The 18,497-nt window shown below is 36.4% G+C and overlaps 1 protein-coding gene across 2 annotated transcripts in view; it reads right to left on the reverse strand.

The window, feature by feature from the left end:
• The window catches only part of KCNT2 (potassium sodium-activated channel subfamily T member 2), a 386,489-nt gene that overhangs the window by 179,666 nt on the left and 188,326 nt on the right, over positions 1-18,497 (reverse strand). For both annotated transcript variants that reach the window (XM_014586847.2, XM_006146032.3), the window contains exons 11-12: positions 16,727-16,863; positions 13,856-13,919 (exon numbers count right to left, since the gene is read on the reverse strand). In XM_014586847.2, coding sequence (XP_014442333.1) covers positions 13,856-13,919; positions 16,727-16,863 — 201 coding nt within the window. The remainder of the gene's footprint in view (positions 1-13,855; positions 13,920-16,726; positions 16,864-18,497) is intronic.

Here is an 18,497-nt window from a genome sequence, read left to right on the forward strand (position 1 = left end):
GGCACAGCGGTGAAAGCAATGCTCAGTGAGGCTGACTTACATGGGAAGGTTCCTAGTTCATGTACAGACTGCCTTGGAAACAGCAAGCATGCACATCATGTCTGTGATGTGGGGCTGAGAGGGGACCCTGGTAGGGATGCCTGTTTCTCTCTCTCTCTGCATGTGTGTGTGTGTGTGTGTGTGTGTGTGTTTCTCATTCATGGAAGAATCTTCAAAGTAATTACAGATCTTATTATTAGGAAGGTTTCCTTGTTGCTATAAAAAGGATGTGTACAGCTTGCTATTTTATTTTACTTGACCTTTGGCAACGTCTGACTTGTAGACCATTGGCTCCCTGGCAAGTTCTCCTTTGGCTTATCTGACATCATGCCCTCGACGGTCCTTGGCAATCTTATCCCAGACTGAACTTATCTTCCTGCAGTAAACACTCCTTTGCACAGAGGATACTACTATATCCTTTGGCTCAACTCCTTTGTCTTGTTTATACTTTTACAGTTTAACATTTTTTTCAGTCCTCAGACCTCACCGATTATGCCTTCTAAATACTGTTCTAATATGTCCACTTATCTCCAAACCTAGGGCCACCATCGAGGCCAAACAGTTATCACTTCTGACCTGCAGTAAGAGCAATAGCCTCCCAGCTAGACAATCTCAAGCTTTTTTTTTTTTGCCACTAATCCTGATTCTTATCAAATGTAGTAGCCTTCCAAACTAAAATCTATCTGTTTTACTTGGATGCTTAAAGTCCTCCAGTGGTTTTGTGGGTTTTATTACTCTTGACATTGAACTCAAACTTCTTAACAAGACTTACAACACACTTTATTAAACTGTCCTCCAATTCCTTCCTCTGCACTGTGTTCTTCATTCTGATGATAATGCACACTCTTCATTCTCCAGCCTCCAGCATTTCTGACAGGGAACCATTAGTACAGAACATCTTTCCCTGGCTAACCACTGTCTATGCCTCTGATGTATGGAGCCTTTTCTTCTGCCTGCCTGTAAACTAATAGCCCATGCCAGCTGGTCCCACCAGATTTTATATTTGCCCTCTCGAACTGCTAGCTTCACCTAATTTTTAGAATTTTTAAAATATTGATCCTCTTTACACTGTTAGCTCCATAAGCTCAAGGGCGAGGTCTACCTTTTGCTCATTCCACCTTAGGCTCACCCCTGTACCTAACATTCTTTTGTACTTCACAGTTGAGTAAGAGAATCATTTACTTCATAGGAATATCATGAGCCCTAGATGAGATTATGTGAAGAGCCAGGTACACTTGTACTTAGTAAATATTTCAACTCAATTGGTGAGCAGATGAGATGAATTACTTATTCTAAAGTCCCATAAATCGTCCTCATCCCATTCATAATTTATGCCCTATAAGATAGAACAAGATCAATAACCCTGCAAGTAGATCATTAGCTAAAGAAAAAGGGAAAAAAAAGAGCAGTATACTATGGAATAAATGTCACATGGAAAACAGAAAAGAAACATTTTTCCAATACAGATAATAAACCCAACACAGAAACAAAAATTTTAGCCATTCTTTTAAAAGGGGAGAAAGAAACTGATTTTTCTTTTTCTTTCCTGGCTGACAAACGGTGATCAACCCTTAAATCAAATATTCCATATTCCTAAATAAAGGTATCAACTGGAATAACCTCAGAATAAACAAGCTAGAACAGAAAGGAAGGTAACATGGAGTGTTATCAGGTCATCTAGGTGTTTATCGTACTGTGTCACTTAAAAGTCAGGTTGCCTGAAAATCAAATCAGCGAAGAATGCCTCCATCAAATTCAACACCTACAACCTGCAGTATCTAAAAATTATTTACTGATATTCTAAGGACATAAACTATACTATTTTCCTACTTAGGAAATTGTTTTACTGAAATCGAAATGATCCGAAAAGAACTCAGACTTTATTTATTTATTTATTTACTTAGGCTAGAGGAAGCCTGCACTTGCCAAGAGACTGAGACAGAGGCCGAGAGAGAAAGGGCCCCATGATGGATGTGGTCACGTCGCAATCCTGTCTCCTCCACTTCACACACACATGCACAACCACATGGCTGGTGTGGTTTTTAAGCTACTGTGGCTGAGATTCAAGTTGCTTGATTGACCATTTGGGATTCAGCTCCTTTAATTTCTCGGCCTTGGGGATAGCTCTAGATCTAAGATATTTTTTATGACATTTGATACATGGGTTATTGGCCAACCACCCATGATATACTCAAATGGATCTGTAATCCATAAAATGGTGAGACATTGGTCTAACCTAAGACCATTTTCAACCCAATTTTCAATTTATAAAATTTGTCTGCAGCACTCAGCAAATAATACACTTAGGCTTTATAGTTTGATTGTATTTCACTAGTGTACCTATTGACATATTCTGTTTTAAGACTGTCAATATATAAAGTAAAATTGCATTGGAAAAATTTAAATAACATAAACATATTTGTTCATAACATACAGGCAACTGAACAAAGTAGTCACAAACATATAAAATAGTAAAAATCTCTATCAGCAATTATTTGACTTAATTTTATGCCTAAATTAAGGAACTAATGTAGCCATTGTAATTGATTATAAACTATATCTTTACATTATGCTTTCTATTTGATATATATTTATTAAAAATATAAAATCAATTAAAAGGTGTCTTAAATAAAATATTTGGAAAGAAAGCACATAAGCAAAAACCCTATCAGATATAAAATAAAAATGTTGCTGGATTTTGAATAGCTGACTATTAGAAAGTTAAAAAAAATCTGGCCAACTAATTTTAGTCAAATTAAACTACATTAAACTATATATTTCACCCACACCAATAGGTTCAGGTATGATTCAATCTTCATGAAAAATCTATGTTAGAATCAAGAAAAGAATAAAGTCCTGTCCTCGAGTTCTGTACCTCAGTAACAAAACGCATGTAACTTTTATTATAATTTTATCTTCCTATTAGTTTAAGCAATAGGGATTTTGCAATGTTTCTGGGACTAAAAGATTGCCTGGGTTTCAGTTTTAGGATTATGTGTACTTCCTTGTTCTTTCCAGTGATCTTTCAGGATTACATTCCTCCTTTGATTCTCATTCTGTGGTTGAGAGAGCACCACCTCTTAACAGATACTTACTGACAAAAACCTGCGTTCTTGATGAACCACAAGATAGAACACATTCCTAGAATTTTGCCAGAAATTCTAGAGAATTTGAGAAACAGATCAGCTGTATCACCAGGTTAAAAGTTTGCTTTCTGGTTTTCTGAGTAGAGAACCCAATTTTATTTTGTGCTTTCCTTCTGAATGCTGTAACTAAAGTTACAGGCCAGCTCAAGGGTTAGCAGGACTGCAGCCATTTTGAAATTAAGAAAGGCATCGAAGAACAATCTGACCAATGCTGAGTCACAGAGTTTCCTGCTTGAGGAATGAACAGATGAGAAACCAGAAATGGGTATTTGAAGTAATACAGGAATCAGAAATAATTACTCAAAGGAAAGCGAGTGACTCTGATGGTGGTGAGGAATGATTCGCAAATGTTTGTATCTTGTTTCTATAAAAACTGAGCTCATCCTGAGTTGTTCGGGTAGTTTGATGGTGCTTGGTGCTTGTTTCCCTGTAACTGGTTACAGACGTAAACTCCCTTCTCCAACCTCTGCCTCTTGTTTCACTGACTGTGAGATGCAACCAAACTTAATTGGCTTAATTAGCCGGTTACAAAACTTTACATAGTTTCCTGTACTTGGTCTGAATTGCAACAATTCATGGAGAACTCTACACTCCTTAACATGTGTGTTTTACTTAAATCTTCTCTCAGGTTTTGAAGAAAGCTTTCTTCAACTCCAAATCCAATTCTAGATCTTAATTCTCTGAAATCTTTCCTGATCTATTCCCTCTGTTTAACAAGGTTATCATCACACTGCCCTAAAACTTGACAAAACTCATTGGTGTACAAATGTCAAATGCATAATAATATGATTCATATAGAGGATAGGTATCTTGTAAGCTTGCAACTGAAGTCCAGTGACTGTCCAATCTGTAAAGAAGTTACAAGAGATACTTTTGGACATATTTAAAAATGAACTGATCTTGAGGTATCTTTTAAAGTTTAAAATTTTGTAATTTTAAGAATTAACAAGAAAAATATTTTTGAGAACAGGTTATTAACCATTGGATTTAATAAAATAGAATAAAATAAAATAAAATAAAAGTACAAGATCTCCCTAAAGAATTTCAGGCACATTTTATTAAAGAATGACACAGAACAAGTGATTATGACTTAAGTATTTCAAAGCCTGACGTGGATCTACTTTAAAACAAAACAAATTTAGAGGAAAAATTCATAAAGCTTATACCAAAAACATTTTATTTCAGCTCTTTCTCAAGCTATATGAAAAGGTCATGCTGGGAAATTACTGTCTGATGGCTTAGAGATTATTTGCTTTCTTTTGTAAGACTTCTATATGTTCAAAAATGGATGTAATAATCAGAAAAATTTTAATTTCTTTGACATTTAAGAGGAGAGTAAAAAGTGTGAAATAAATTAATGTTTTTTTCTAAGAGTTACAACTTAGTCTTTGAGTCAGATGAGTAAGATGGTCTTAAAGTTTCTAACTAAATGTTAGACAGATTTCTGTCTCAGTATCGGCTCTTATCTCTGTTTTATTAGATCATTTATTTGCTTTACCCCTTTGAGACTAAATCTTTCTATAGCTTGCCAGTCTTTCTCAAAGTCTTGGGAGCCTCTCTCTCTCTGTCTTTCTCTCTCTCTCTCCTGATAATCTCAGCCACTAAGAAAACAGAAACAATCAAGTTCTATCACATTGGACCACACAAGTGGCTTCTGTAGCTACATATTTCATTTGTTTGTTAAAATATATGTGCATTTGGGAACCAGCAGTTAGCGTAATGGCCATGTCGCTGGACTCCCACGTAGTCGACCGCGGTTCGTGTCCCGGACCCGGTGGCGTAAAACTCACGCCGGGCGCATGTGCGTGCGTGACCAAGATCTCGAGAGGAGAATGGAGGAGAAGGGATTGCAGCGTGACCATCCCCCCTGGGGGGTGATTTCTCGCTTTCTGTCTCTCTGTCTCTCTCTGTCTGTCTGGCAAGCGCACGCGCCCTACAGTGAAAATCTCTCCAAAAAAAAAAAATGTGCATTTCACATGGTAGATCATATCCTATCTTCTGCACTTGATCACAGCCTATCTTGTGCATTTTATGATTTTAATTCTAATTTTACTCTTTCCTTCATCACTCATTTTATTCTCTATGCTATTTCCTTTAGCATAAATATTTACTAAAATTTTTCCCACTAAATTATTTTTAAAAAGTAAAAGAAAAAAGCAAAGCTTTCATTTATCAAGCATTACCCAACAATTACTGCTCAATTTCTTCACTCCAATTTACAGAAAATACTTTAAAAGTCCATAATTGCTGCCTCCAATTTCATTTTGTAATTGAACTGTACATCTTTTCTATTATAAAAATTTAAAGCTATGATTTTTTTCTCTAGACATTGTTACAGCTGCATTCTGTAAAGTTTGAGATGTTGCATTTTCATCATAATTCAATTAAAATACTTCTAATTCTCCTTATTTCATCTTCTACCCATGGGTTATTTAGGGATGTACTGCTTTATTTTTAAATATCTGAGTATATTCTAGCTGTGCTTTTATTATTTATTGCCTTCAGAGACTAAACATATCCTATAAGTTTCCAATTCTAATTTTTCTGCTATTTATTTTATAGTTCAGAATATGATCTGCCTCTAAATGTCCCATATGCCTTCAAAAAATCTGCACTGCAGTTTTGTTTGTTTTGTTTAGAGAGATTTTTACTATAGTGTGTATGCACTTGCCAGAGAGACAGAGACCTACAGAGAGACAGAAAGCAAGAAATCACCCCTCCAGGGGGCATGGCCACTCTGCAATTCCTTCTCCATTCTCCTCTAAGGATCTTGGGCATGCACATACAAATGCCCACTGTCGAGTTTTAAGTCACCGAGTCTGAGACTTGAACTGCAGTTGACGATGTGAGAGTCTAGCAATGTAACCATTATGCCATCTGCCGGTCTCTGCACTGCAGTTTTGTGCATAATGTTCTGCATGTCAAGTAGATCTAGTTGGTGCTAGTGCATTCAGGTTTGTTATAACTCTACTGGTTCCCAGTCTACTTGTTCTGTGAATCACTGAGAGGCACGTTGAAAATTCTAAAAATATCATTAATAGGACCATATTCACCAAAGTGACTTTTTCTTCCCTCTTCCTGTTCTGTCATTTTATGCTCATGTATTTTTAGGTTTTATTAAAAGGTACATATATACGAGTATTATGTCTTCTTGATGGATTCTTTCATTACTATAAAACATTCCTCACAATCTTTAGTAAGAGTTTTTATCCATGAAGTTCTCTTTGCTTAATATAGCCACGTTAGCTCATGTATGATTAGTATTTGCAGAGTGCCTCTGCCTCTTTTTTATGCTCTCAATTATTATGTAACTGTGCACTTTTTTTAATGAACTTTTGTGAGTAGTATTTAATCTAACCTTCTTTTATTCATCAAATTATTTATGAAAATTATTGTCTTTATGGATCAGTAGATGGCATAATGGTTACATCACTCAACTCCCACATAGTTGACCACAGTTCGAGTCCTGGTGGCTTAAAACATGCTGGGTGTGTACGTGTGCGTGTAAAAAATCTTGAGGAGAATGCAGCATGGCCATCACCCTTGAGGAGTGCTTTCTGGTTTTCTCTCTTTCTGTCTCTCTCAGTCTCTCTGGCAAGTGCACACACCCTATAGTAAAAATCTCTCTTTTAAAAAAAATTGCCTTTAATGAGTGAATTTAGTCCATTTATAATAAATATGGTTATTGATATACTATTTAAGTCTACTATTTTGCTACTTGTTTTCTATTCATTCCATCTATTTTTTGTCCTCCTTTTCTTCTTTTGCACTAAGCGAATATTTTTAATATTCCATTTAATCTTTTTAAAGAATTATTTGTTTTTATTTTATTTACTATTATTATTTTTAATTTGCAATAGGGCATGTGCATTCACTAGAGAGAGAGATACAGAGAAAGGGAAAATGAGAATGTAAGCCACCAGGTACCATGGCTAGCCACGTGGAAGTCCAGTGACTTAATCACCATGCCACCTGCCGGCCCCTCCATTTAATCTTATGGAGTTATTCTGTTTATTGAGGTCACTGTTTATAACATACAGCATTATTTATTACACACTTCTTTCAAATAATGCATAAAGTGTAAGTATTTTATTATAGTGGCAATATATTTTCCATTGTTCTATTTACTGTTCTTTTAATGTCATTCATTTTACTTGTACCTTTGTTATAAATCCTATAATTACTGGTTTTATTTCTTCTTTAAGCAATAAATTACATTCAAAACAAATTTAAAGTCATTTATTTTTACCTACATATTTATCATTTCTGTCCCTCTTTATTTAACTGTGTAAGTGAAGATTCTCATAAAACATCCATGTGATCTCTGGGTCCTCAAGAAACAGTATGTGCACAGCCACACAACGAAGTGTCTTTAGTGAGTTCAACATTTAGAGTCAATCAATGGATAATGAGACAGATTTAATATAGGTTACAGAAAAACAGGTAAATAATATCAGTCTTCAAATGTGAAAGTGTTAAGTGAAAAAGACTAAAATTGGAAAATGGGGACTGAAAGGTTAAAAAAAAGAAGAGGGAAGCAAGCACCATTTTCTTACAAGTCAAGGGTTAAAAATAATTAGTTGTTTAGTGAATACGAAGTGAATATAGTTTTATTGAAGGATGGCAAAGAGGACAGAGAGTTTATGGCTAAAACCAGGTGTGTGTGTGTGTGTGTGTGTGTGTGTGTGTGTGTGCATGCGCGTGCACATGTGTGGAAAAATGTTATTCTGACTATAATTTTTAAACAATGAAACCACTTTTATTAACCAATGTGTGTGCCATTTGTACAGCAACTATTAACACCCTTAGGAAATAGTATGTGGTAAAGGAAGGGGTTAGAGGTCAGACTGACCTCGGTAGGATCCAGATTCTGCCACTCAGGGAAATCTAATTAACATCTCTGAGCCTTGGTTCTCTTGTTAATGAAATAATTGTGGTGAACAGTATATGACATAATGTGTATAAAATGCCTGATCCTGAAAACTACCCAGTAAATGTCAAAATCATTTGGTTCCTTCTTTTCCACATTTTATTCAAATAACTTGAAAAGTTGAGCAAAATACATACACGGAGAGTAGACATGTTGACCAAAGCTCCAATCCTATAGCTATACCCTATATTTTGTAGAAGATTAATGTTATTATACTCTAAATCTCCAAATATTATCACTTTAATGGAAAAAAAAGCACTTTCTTTAAAAAGCACATACCATATGCTTCATTCTTTTTACATACAATTCATCTAGAATAATCAGAAAGGATCTCAGTGAAGTGGCACTAGTTTTTTTGGTTGGTTTGTTTGTTTTTTTGGCTTCTTGTCATTGTTGTTATAGAAAGTGTGTGCTCACCAGAGCAAGAGAGGTGGGAGAAATCATCCCCAAAGGGGATGGTCACATCACAATCCCTTCTCAACCATTCTCGAGATTTTGAGCACACACACGCATGTACCCAGTGTGTTTTTCATGCCAGAGGATCCGAGACTTAAACCATGCAGCTAGCCAAAGGGGATATACCTGCTTTCACCAACATGCCACTGGCAGGCTCCAACACTTGATGATTTTTTTAAAACTGATTTTTGTCACTCTATATAAGAAGTTGCTATGGCACTTTTTAATTCAGGATATTTCTTACCTATTTTCTAAACCAGAACATACAATTTTATATACACATTTATGTTTATGAAATATTGTTAATTCCAAAACAGATGACTTTGTAGTGCTTTTGATGTTATTCAGAATTCTGCCACTTTCTGATAAGAAAAATGCACACTAGAATTTGCAGAGTCTTGCCTGGTTATAAAACTGTTATTAAAACAATTAAATAATGTATTAATTTAATTTTGTACACTTGACAATAATAACTGAATATACACTTCAGAAATAGTGTAAAATCAACATTTTTCAAATGTTGTATAAAGGAAAATAATGTAAAAAGAAAATTTTCATGTCAGGATGATTTAGAACCTTAAGGAGGAAAAAAATCCCTTCAAAATTAGGCCTACTATAAAAAATCGAACTATAAAGATTTTAAAATTGCAGTTTCTTTTTACATCCAGCAGGTTATCCTGATTCAAGTATTTGTAGATATGGTCACAAAAATGCTGCCACTTTAACCTATTCAAAATAATTTTAGAAATATCCCATCTAGTAAAGACATTTTAAAATTTAGGTGTCTTCCTTAATAAATCATAAGCATACCACTCATGAATTTCATATAGTTATCCTCAGAACTGAAGCTAAAGGAAGGGAAAAAAGTGCCTAGTTTTATGTATTTAACAAATACCTCTCCAAGGTTCAATGGAATGGACTTCATTTTTTTTTTCACTCTTTAAAACAAAGCATTTTTTTTTCTTTTTCCCCTTAACTGTGACAGTGAAATACAAGCTACATGCTTATTCTCATTATCGAACAGTGCTTTCAACAGACTGTTTTGTTTGTTCGTTTGTTGTTCATGGCAGAGGACATGAGAGGCAGAAAGAGAGAGAAAGCATCCTTGAATCAGGGGCCTGGTCACACCATAACCCTCTTTCTTCCAATTCTCCATTCCATCAGAACCCTGGGCATACATATGTATGCTGGGCATGAAGTTCACGCCCATAGCTGGAATTCGAACCCTGGTCAGCCATGTGGAATTCGGCTTCCTTTATTCAGCACCTAACCACTGCCCTATGGGGCCAACCCTGACACAATGTTTAACCCACACTATGGAGTATGTATCCTAGGAACGAATTTGGCCTCTCTACCACTTGTAGGATAGAGAGAATGTCACTGGAGAATCCTTTATAATTTTTCCATGTAGTCCAATTTAAGTAATGAACTTGTTTAATATTTAAGGATCCCTGACAGTCCTGAGCCAGGTGGAATATATGTCAGATAAGAATAAATCAAAATCCCAGGTTTCCTGGCTTTCCCAAGACACTCACTGTGCACTGGGAGCATGTGAAACGTCAGTGATGATGACCTGACCATAAAAAGGGTAACCCCTAGGCATGCTAAAAGGACTATCTGGAAGATCTAAATGAAGATAAAAGAAAAGTTTACTGCACGTGAATGATTAAATTATAACAGAACCAAGTAATCATAAAGGAAGAAGTACTTATTCTCTTCATCAACCTAACTCCTAGACAGAACAATTTACTTGTAGAGATGACTAAACTAATTGGTCTGGGTCAAGCCTTCAAGTACCCACTACTTCAAGTAGTCACCAGGAAAAGGCATGAACAGAACAAGTTGGCTTTTCCACAGCTGCAAACTCTAGAAATGATGTATTTATAACCTTGGGGAACAAAAGAACCAAGATTTCAACTCTCCAGGTTGGATTTAAGCCAAATTCTAGAGGCGGGGAGGTGTGGATTGTGGAACCTGTTTAATCATCCTTTTTGGAGACATGATGAGTGCTGTCTGCATCAGCCACCATGCCAGATCCTTCCTAAGAATGTACATGACTTGGGGCAATGTCTGTTATCAAACAATACGGCATTCTCCATGTTAATATTGTATCTAATTAGCATAATATGTAATTCATCTAGATTGCTACACAAATCTTTATTTGAATCAGTGTGCGTGTGTCTGTGTGTGTGTATTTGGCTATAAAAGTTCTCAGAATCATGTGGTAGATACATCTCACATTCTGTTAAGGTGATATGCTTGGTCCCTGGATCCTTAACTACATGTAATGTCTCTGAGATGAGGGTATCTCTGGATCAAATTCTCTCCAAAAATAGACTTCTTTTACCATAACTGGAGAAGTGACCAGCAATGGAGATGTGGAGGGCTCAGGAATCCACTCTCTTCAGGTCTTTTCATTGCTAAGTTGCAGATGTAGTCCTATACACAACATACTTGTAGGGCCTCTTCCTGAGACTTCAGAGGTCATGTTGAAGAAAGCAGCCTACTTGTGAGTTGTATCCTCTCTCAACCTACATTTTAAATTCCTCTCATCTTTCAGCCTGGTTGCCGCTCATCCATTTCAAAATTCCTGTGGTCTCATTGTAAATATTTTCACTCATTTTCTGTCTATTTAGTAGAGCGTTAGACAAAAATGCAAATTGTTGTTTAACTGAAGGCTCCCAAGCTCACCTTGTAAAGAGTTCTCGAGAAGACATGATGTTTTATTTCCTAATGCTTATACCTCCCTTGTTACACAAAGCCTGCAAGTATTTTAAAACCAAGTTACCACTCGAGAGACACAAGATTCACAATTACGTAAGTCAAATGATTGCAGAAACAGCCCAAACTCATTTCTTTAATACACCTGCTTGGGGTACCTGCTATGCGGAACCGATCGAGAAACTACAGTAGTGCTTATGTGAGCTGAGGAGGGTCTGGTCTGAAGAAGGGCAGTAACTGTGGAAAAGCAGACGAGCAGATAGACTTTTAAAAGCACGTATTTTACAAGGGAACATTGTACAAATTTTCCCATCATTTCTTGGAATATGTCACTGTATTAGTTTGCCTGGGTGGAGACAGCTGTCTTGGGTTTCACACAGCATTCTCTTATACATAGGTCCCTCTCTAAATCTTTGCTTATCTCAAGGACACCAGTCATGTTGGCTCAGTGTCTCCCACCCATGGCCTCATTATCACCTGACTACCTCTCAGGAACCTCTGTACGAATAAGTTCACACTCGGAGGTACTGGCAGTCAGGACTTCAATTCAACTCACAGCTGTACTCTTCAAATGAAGGATGAAAAGGTTGGTTTAAAGTTTTTAAAAATGGGGACCAGCAGTTGGCGTAATGGCTATGTCACTGGACTCCCACGTAGTCGACTGCAGTTCGCGTCCCAGACCTGGTGGCTTAAACTCATGTCGGGCGCATGTGCGTGCGTGCCCAAGATCCCGAGAGGAGAACGGAGAAGAGATTGTAGTGTGGCCATCCCCCCTGGGGGGGTGATTTCTCACTTTCTGTCTCTCTGTCTCTGTCTGTCTGGTGAGCGCACATGCCCTACAGCAAAAACCTCTCCAAAAATAAAAAAAAATTTAAAAATGAGTAAGAAGTGTAGATAAAGTAGCGTGAGGACAATACAGTGCTTATCACATTCGGGACTTACAGTCCAAATCGATATAACAGAGTGTGCCTATAACACGCTCAAAAATAAAACAACCCATATCTCTGAAGACCTAATGCACAGTTTGCCTTTTCCCTGGTCATCAGAGAAGCCACCAATTGTTCCTGTTAATTTGTGCACCACAGATGTGGCTAGAGATAGCTTCAATGGCTTAGAAATGCAGGAGGTAACAGTACTTCCACAGCATAAAATAATGAAGTGTTGTTTAAAATAATAAAATTAAAGCATTTAGGGACCAGCAGTTTGTATAATGACTATGTCGCTGGACTCCCATGTAGCCGACCATGGTTCGGGTCCCGGACCCGGTGTCTTAAACTCACGCCGGGCACGTGTGGGTATGTGCCCAAGATCCGAAGAGGAGAATGGAGAAGAAGGGATTGCAGCATGGCCATCCCCCCTGGGGGGTGATTTCTTGCTTTCTGTCTTTCTGTCTCTGTCTTTCCGGCGAGCGCATGTACCCTATAGCAAAAACCTCTCAAAAAAAAAAAAAATTAAAGCATTTAATATTGGGTCATTGGAAAGTTATGATGTATTTTTGCAAAGAAAAACACAGAAAAATATGTCATGACTGTTCCGGTGACCTAACAGAAGTTATAATTTGGTGATTTATACTATTTAATTAGGTCATAAGTTTATTGAACTTTACACCCAAAAAAAAAAAAAAATCGCAGAGATCACATAAACCAAAGGTTACCAAACGATGTGTTTCAGAATCACCTAGGAGCTCGTTAAAATATATAATTTCCCAGGCCAGTAGGTGACATGATGGGTAGGGTGGTGGATCTCAAATGGCTGACAGTGTGGTTTGAGTCCAGACCCAGGGCCTGAAAAACATGCCTGTAAACAACACACCAGGCATGAATGCATGCATGACCAAAATCCCAAGGGGAGAATGGACGAAAAGGGGTTGGAGTGTGGCCATTCTCCCAGGGGGGTATTTCTCACTTTCCTTCTATCACTGTCTCTTTCCACAGAGAGCTCACATGCCCTATGGTTAAAAAAAATATGTGTGTGTGTGTGTGTGTGTGTGCATCTATACATATATCTATAGAAATGTATATATAGAGAGAGATGATATACAATGTGTATCTATATATACAATGTATATACAATGCATATCTATATTTCCAATGTATACATAATGAATATCTATATATACAATTTCCAAATCCCTACCTCAGATATCTTGGATAGAAGTTTCACCAGTGCCTACTTTTTAGAAATTTTCTAGTTCATTCTAATAAACACTGCCTAATCCATGTGCCTTGTTTTAGGAGTGAGGAAATTGAGGGCACTTTAAAATATCAATATATAGGACATCCTTAAATAAAAATGGTTGAGTTCTGTTTATATCTGACCCCCCTCACTTTGATCAACTGAAAACCAGAGGATGACAGAAAGTATTTCAAACACACTTCTGTTGATGGAGTGATGCAACCATTCTTACGTTACAAGAGAGAGATCTAAGAAATAGTTGCTTCCTTTTAGGAAAATTCTAAGGTCACCAAATATTTAGTGCTGGCAATTTTTTAAAAACTGAATGAAAACAAATTTTTTCTGAAGTGGAAAGCACAACTTACTAAAGGAGAGTTTAGAAACTTACAGATGAGGTCCTATCCACTTCACATCGGCTACTCAGAATAAAACAGGCCTCCGCATCATCCATCCTAAACACAGGCAGAAAAGTAAAATCATCACACTCTGAAATATCTGCACTTGTCTGAAAATAGACTTTCAATGCTTATCCTATGTACTGTACCTAAAGTACACGTAGAGTACACATCGATTATAAGCTCAAATGAAAGTTGAATTTCTAGCAGGTCAGGAGTGTATCTTACTCTGAACCAAAATTCTGTTGTTGGGATGTCTGTTTAACTCAACAGTTTATGACAGAAGAAAACACAAAATGGCTGAGCTTTATTCTCTTTTATGACTCTATATTTTCATATATACTTTGAATAAATTGAGACAGTTATATAGTAGCTTTTATTTCATGACTAATTACATTAAAAGAGGAAACAGAGGTACTCAGTATCCAAAAAGCAGACTCTACTAAATATTCATACTTCCTAGAGTTGATTCATCATCTCATTCCACATCACTTACTCTCATGGCAATAGTCTATATTTCTAAAGTTTAGTGATAAACAGCATGTTTTTGTGCTTGATAAATAATGTTTTAAAAGCATAAGAATGTGTATTTTCCAAATAAGGACTGATTTATCTTTCTGGTACACTCTGATAAATAAACACTTTCCAAAAAAAATATTTTCTATGGAGAGGAAAGAAAAGGGTTTATGAAATCAGACCAAACCAAACAGTTCTAGAAAAAAATGTTGAGCCATGGTATTAAGATAATATGAGTATTGGATAACATTTTCCAAACTTTATTTTCAACAAAGCAGAGGAGAATGGAGGAAAAAGGGACTGCAGTGTGGCCATGCCCTCCGGTAGGTGATTTCTCTTTTACTGTCTCTCTGTCTCTCTCTGTCTTTCCTGGCAAGCACACATGCTCTATAGCAAAAAGCTCAAAAAAAAACCAAAAAAACAAAAAAAAAAAACAAAAAAAAAAACATGCAACTGACCTTTGCAACTTGTGTGGAAAACAACTTCTTGCTCCTTGCATGGAGAATTGTGTTGAAGAATGTATTAGTTAACATTAAATCCCAAATGTTTTATATGAAATCAGGACCAGAAACAGAAATGGGTAGTGTGTCACTCTTGCTTCTTTCTTAACCCAGTTTTTCAGGTGTTAGCAGCCGAGTACCTCACTTTTATCTTCCTTTTCTTCCCTCTCTTTCTTTTTTATTCTCACAGAGGAATGCTTCTTGTAAATGTAATAGCTTTTGGTAAGAAATCATTTTTACTACAATTAATGATAAAGTAGTTATGTTAATCCTGAATGGTATCTTCCTTAGATAGTAATAACTAATACTAATAGCTCAGATTAACTTATTAGACAGAAAAGGCCTCCATTTATCACATAAATTCATATTGAATATGATATGGCATTATTCATGCTTAATGTGTGATGAGCCTAACTTTCCTACCATCAGTTAAGTACAATCATTATCTCCACAGTGAATGTAACGATCCAGATCACATGAGCATCTAAGCAACTGCTCTTCTAGAGCAACCAAATAATCCATGTCGATAAGAAATAATAAAGACCTAGAGGCAGGGTTTACTTGAGGTGCTGGAGAAAACTGATGGCTTGGAGAACAGTAAGCTATGCAATGACAATATATAAGAAGTATTTAACCACTCAAAGTACTAATCTAGTCTCAAAGAAGCTAAGCTAAGTTCTCCAATTATGTACCATTCATGATTTCTTGGTCATTTCTAATGATATTTTTTGTTGCACAAATTAAGGCACTGAAAAAAAAACCTAGTTAAATTAACTTTATTATACTGTTCATAAATCAAAAGTAATATCAGAATTCCCAACTAGGTATCTAGTCTCACTTGCAAGATTAAGCAGCAGAACGGATCTTGAGATTCAGTTTCACAAAGAATTTTACTTTTCTTCTGTTCTATTTCATCATCTTCCATACACACATGAATACACAAATAGAAAATATACACAAACATGCATGTGTGCACACATGCACACACACACACACATGTGCGAGCACACACACCACCCAGAAAGAGAAAATTCTTTAAAACGCTATAAAATTCAGTAAGAACACTTTTAGATCCAAATGGGGATATAGAACAGCTCCAAAGTAAACAGGACAATAGCTGTTTAAAAAATAGCTTTAAAAGGTCAGAAAACATGGTGCAAAACCACTTCTCCTGAAGGCCTCATGTGGCTTCTGAAACTAAGAATGTTTTGGAGAAACCCAGATTCCCTGGTGTCCACAGTCTGCCCAACCACAGTGAGCACACGTGGTATCACCTCATCCCAATGACACATGTTTCAGACAAGCTGTCACATGCACAGCAAGAGGGTAGCTAAGAGTTGGTACCTTTCTGATTCCTCCAGCCCTGAGGGACTCTTGCCTCGACCAAGGGCAACACAAGTGCTGTTTGCCGAGGATATATTGTAATCTCTATAAAACTTGAACCCTGACTCACACTGTTTTGACACCTCACATAATGTTCAGTCTAATATTATTATTTGTAGAAGAAAACCAGAATTCTGAGACCTAGAAACCACTGTCGCAGTGAGTCTGTATCTCCGGCACTTAGGCTAATTACACCATGCTGCACTTTTTGTGCTGCGCTGACAATCTGCTGGCCATCTCTGCCCTAAGACAACATGGGAAAGAGGAGCAAACATGCTGATTCTACATTTTTAACCATTCAATTTGACCAGCAGTGGGATTAGAACAAAATTTCACTACAGTGAAACATATTTAATTAAACACATCTTGTAACATTGAAAATTTCCAAACTTTGAAGAAGAAAAAAGATGTTAAAGCTTTCAAAACTTCAAGCTGCAACATGAAAAAGCAGACAAGGATACCTACTTTGCTCTCAAGAGGTCTTGGTCTTTCAGGGCTGAACCTTGAAGGTAGATAACTCTTTGGGACCACATTGGAATCTGCAGAACCCTTCGAACCTGCACATCCATTTCAGTGGGACACAAAATCACCACATAATAATCCTGACCAAAACGAAATGGGCAATTAGATAGAAACCACCACGCATGGAGCTAGCAGATGGCATAGCAGTTATGTTAGTGGACTCCTACACAGCAGAACTTGGTTCAAGTCCTAGACCTGGTGGCTTGGCAGAAAGTGGTTCAAGTCCTAGACCTGGTGGCTTAAAAATCATACTGGGCACATGTGTGTACATGCCCAAGATCTCAGGAGGAGAATGCAGGAGAGAAAACTGAGCCATGGCCGTCCCCCATGGAAGATGATTTCCCACCTTCCCTCTCACTGTCTTTCTCTCTCTCTCTGGTAAGCACACATGCCCTAAGGTTAAAACCTCTTAAAAAAAAAAAAAAAAAAAGAAAGAAAGAAAAGAAAAGAAAAAGAAACCTTAACACAAAGTGTTACATTAAGGCAGCTAAGAAAAGGTATCTGAGATACCTAAGAAAATCTTGAAATATAATAAAACTGAAATAAACTCTTGTGATGAATAAAGGTCACATTTAATACATGGGTAGATATTATGTAACATTACACTATAATAAAGACACCTGGTACATAAAAATATTTACTCGATACATTCATCCTGACCTATTTCATTCTTATTAAGACCATAAAAGGAAGACAATCAGTGATTATATTTGGTGCCTTCTTCTAGCCTATATTTTCAGTTATGACTACATACTGATCCTGAAATAGACACAATTACAAGGCAGAAGTGTTAAGTATAAGGTCATAGTTTGAGCTGTTACTTTTAAAATCAATACTACAATAGTGATTTATATCATTAGTAATATTATTATGAACTGATAATTTCTAATAATTTCTGGTAAGTATTTGAATGGCCAAATATTCATTAAAATATTGAAAATACTGATAGAGTAAATAAAAGAGTTGGAGATCAAACTGTTTCAATATATAATAGGCTTCTTTGGAGAAAATACAACAATATTCTGAGTGATGAACCAGTTTAAAACAACTAATGCGCAGGAATTAAAATTCTCCAGTAAATACTCACTATTTTATTGTTCTAAAATACATTTAGTAAGAAATTTGAAAATTTTTAAATATTCTCTATATCGAGGGACCAGCAGATGACATAATGGTTATTTCACTGAACTCCCAGCAGTCGATGTAGTCAACTATGGTTCAAGCCCTGGACCCTGTGGCTTAAAACTCACACCAGGCATGTGTGTGTACATGCCCAAAATATCGAGAGGAGAATGGAGAAGGGATTATGGCATGGTCATCCACCCTAGGGGATGACTTCTTGCTTTCTGTCTCTCTGGCAATCACATACACCCTATAACAAAAACCTCTCTTAAAAAAAATTCTCTATATCGATGCTAGAAATAGCTAATTACTGTAGGGTCAAACTTTTCCTGAAAATAGATTTTCTTCATGGATTATAATGAACAAACTGGAAATTATTTATATGAATAATAAAAAATCCAATAAGTAAATGAATGCAAGTTATCTCAATAGATAAGGCAAATTAATTACGTGAAAACAAAAGAATGTTACATAATTTTAGCACAACTTATAAATTAGGTTTTTGAAAATACAAAAATGCAGCATTCAGAAAGGTTTCTAAAATATTCACAAATCAATGTTTTCACTTTTGTTTCCTTAGGGAGGGATAATT

The sequence above is a fragment of the Tupaia chinensis genome, unplaced genomic scaffold (assembly GCF_000334495.1).
Source record: "Tupaia chinensis unplaced genomic scaffold, TupChi_1.0 Scaffold000161_4, whole genome shotgun sequence".
NCBI lineage: Eukaryota > Metazoa > Chordata > Mammalia > Scandentia > Tupaiidae > Tupaia > Tupaia belangeri.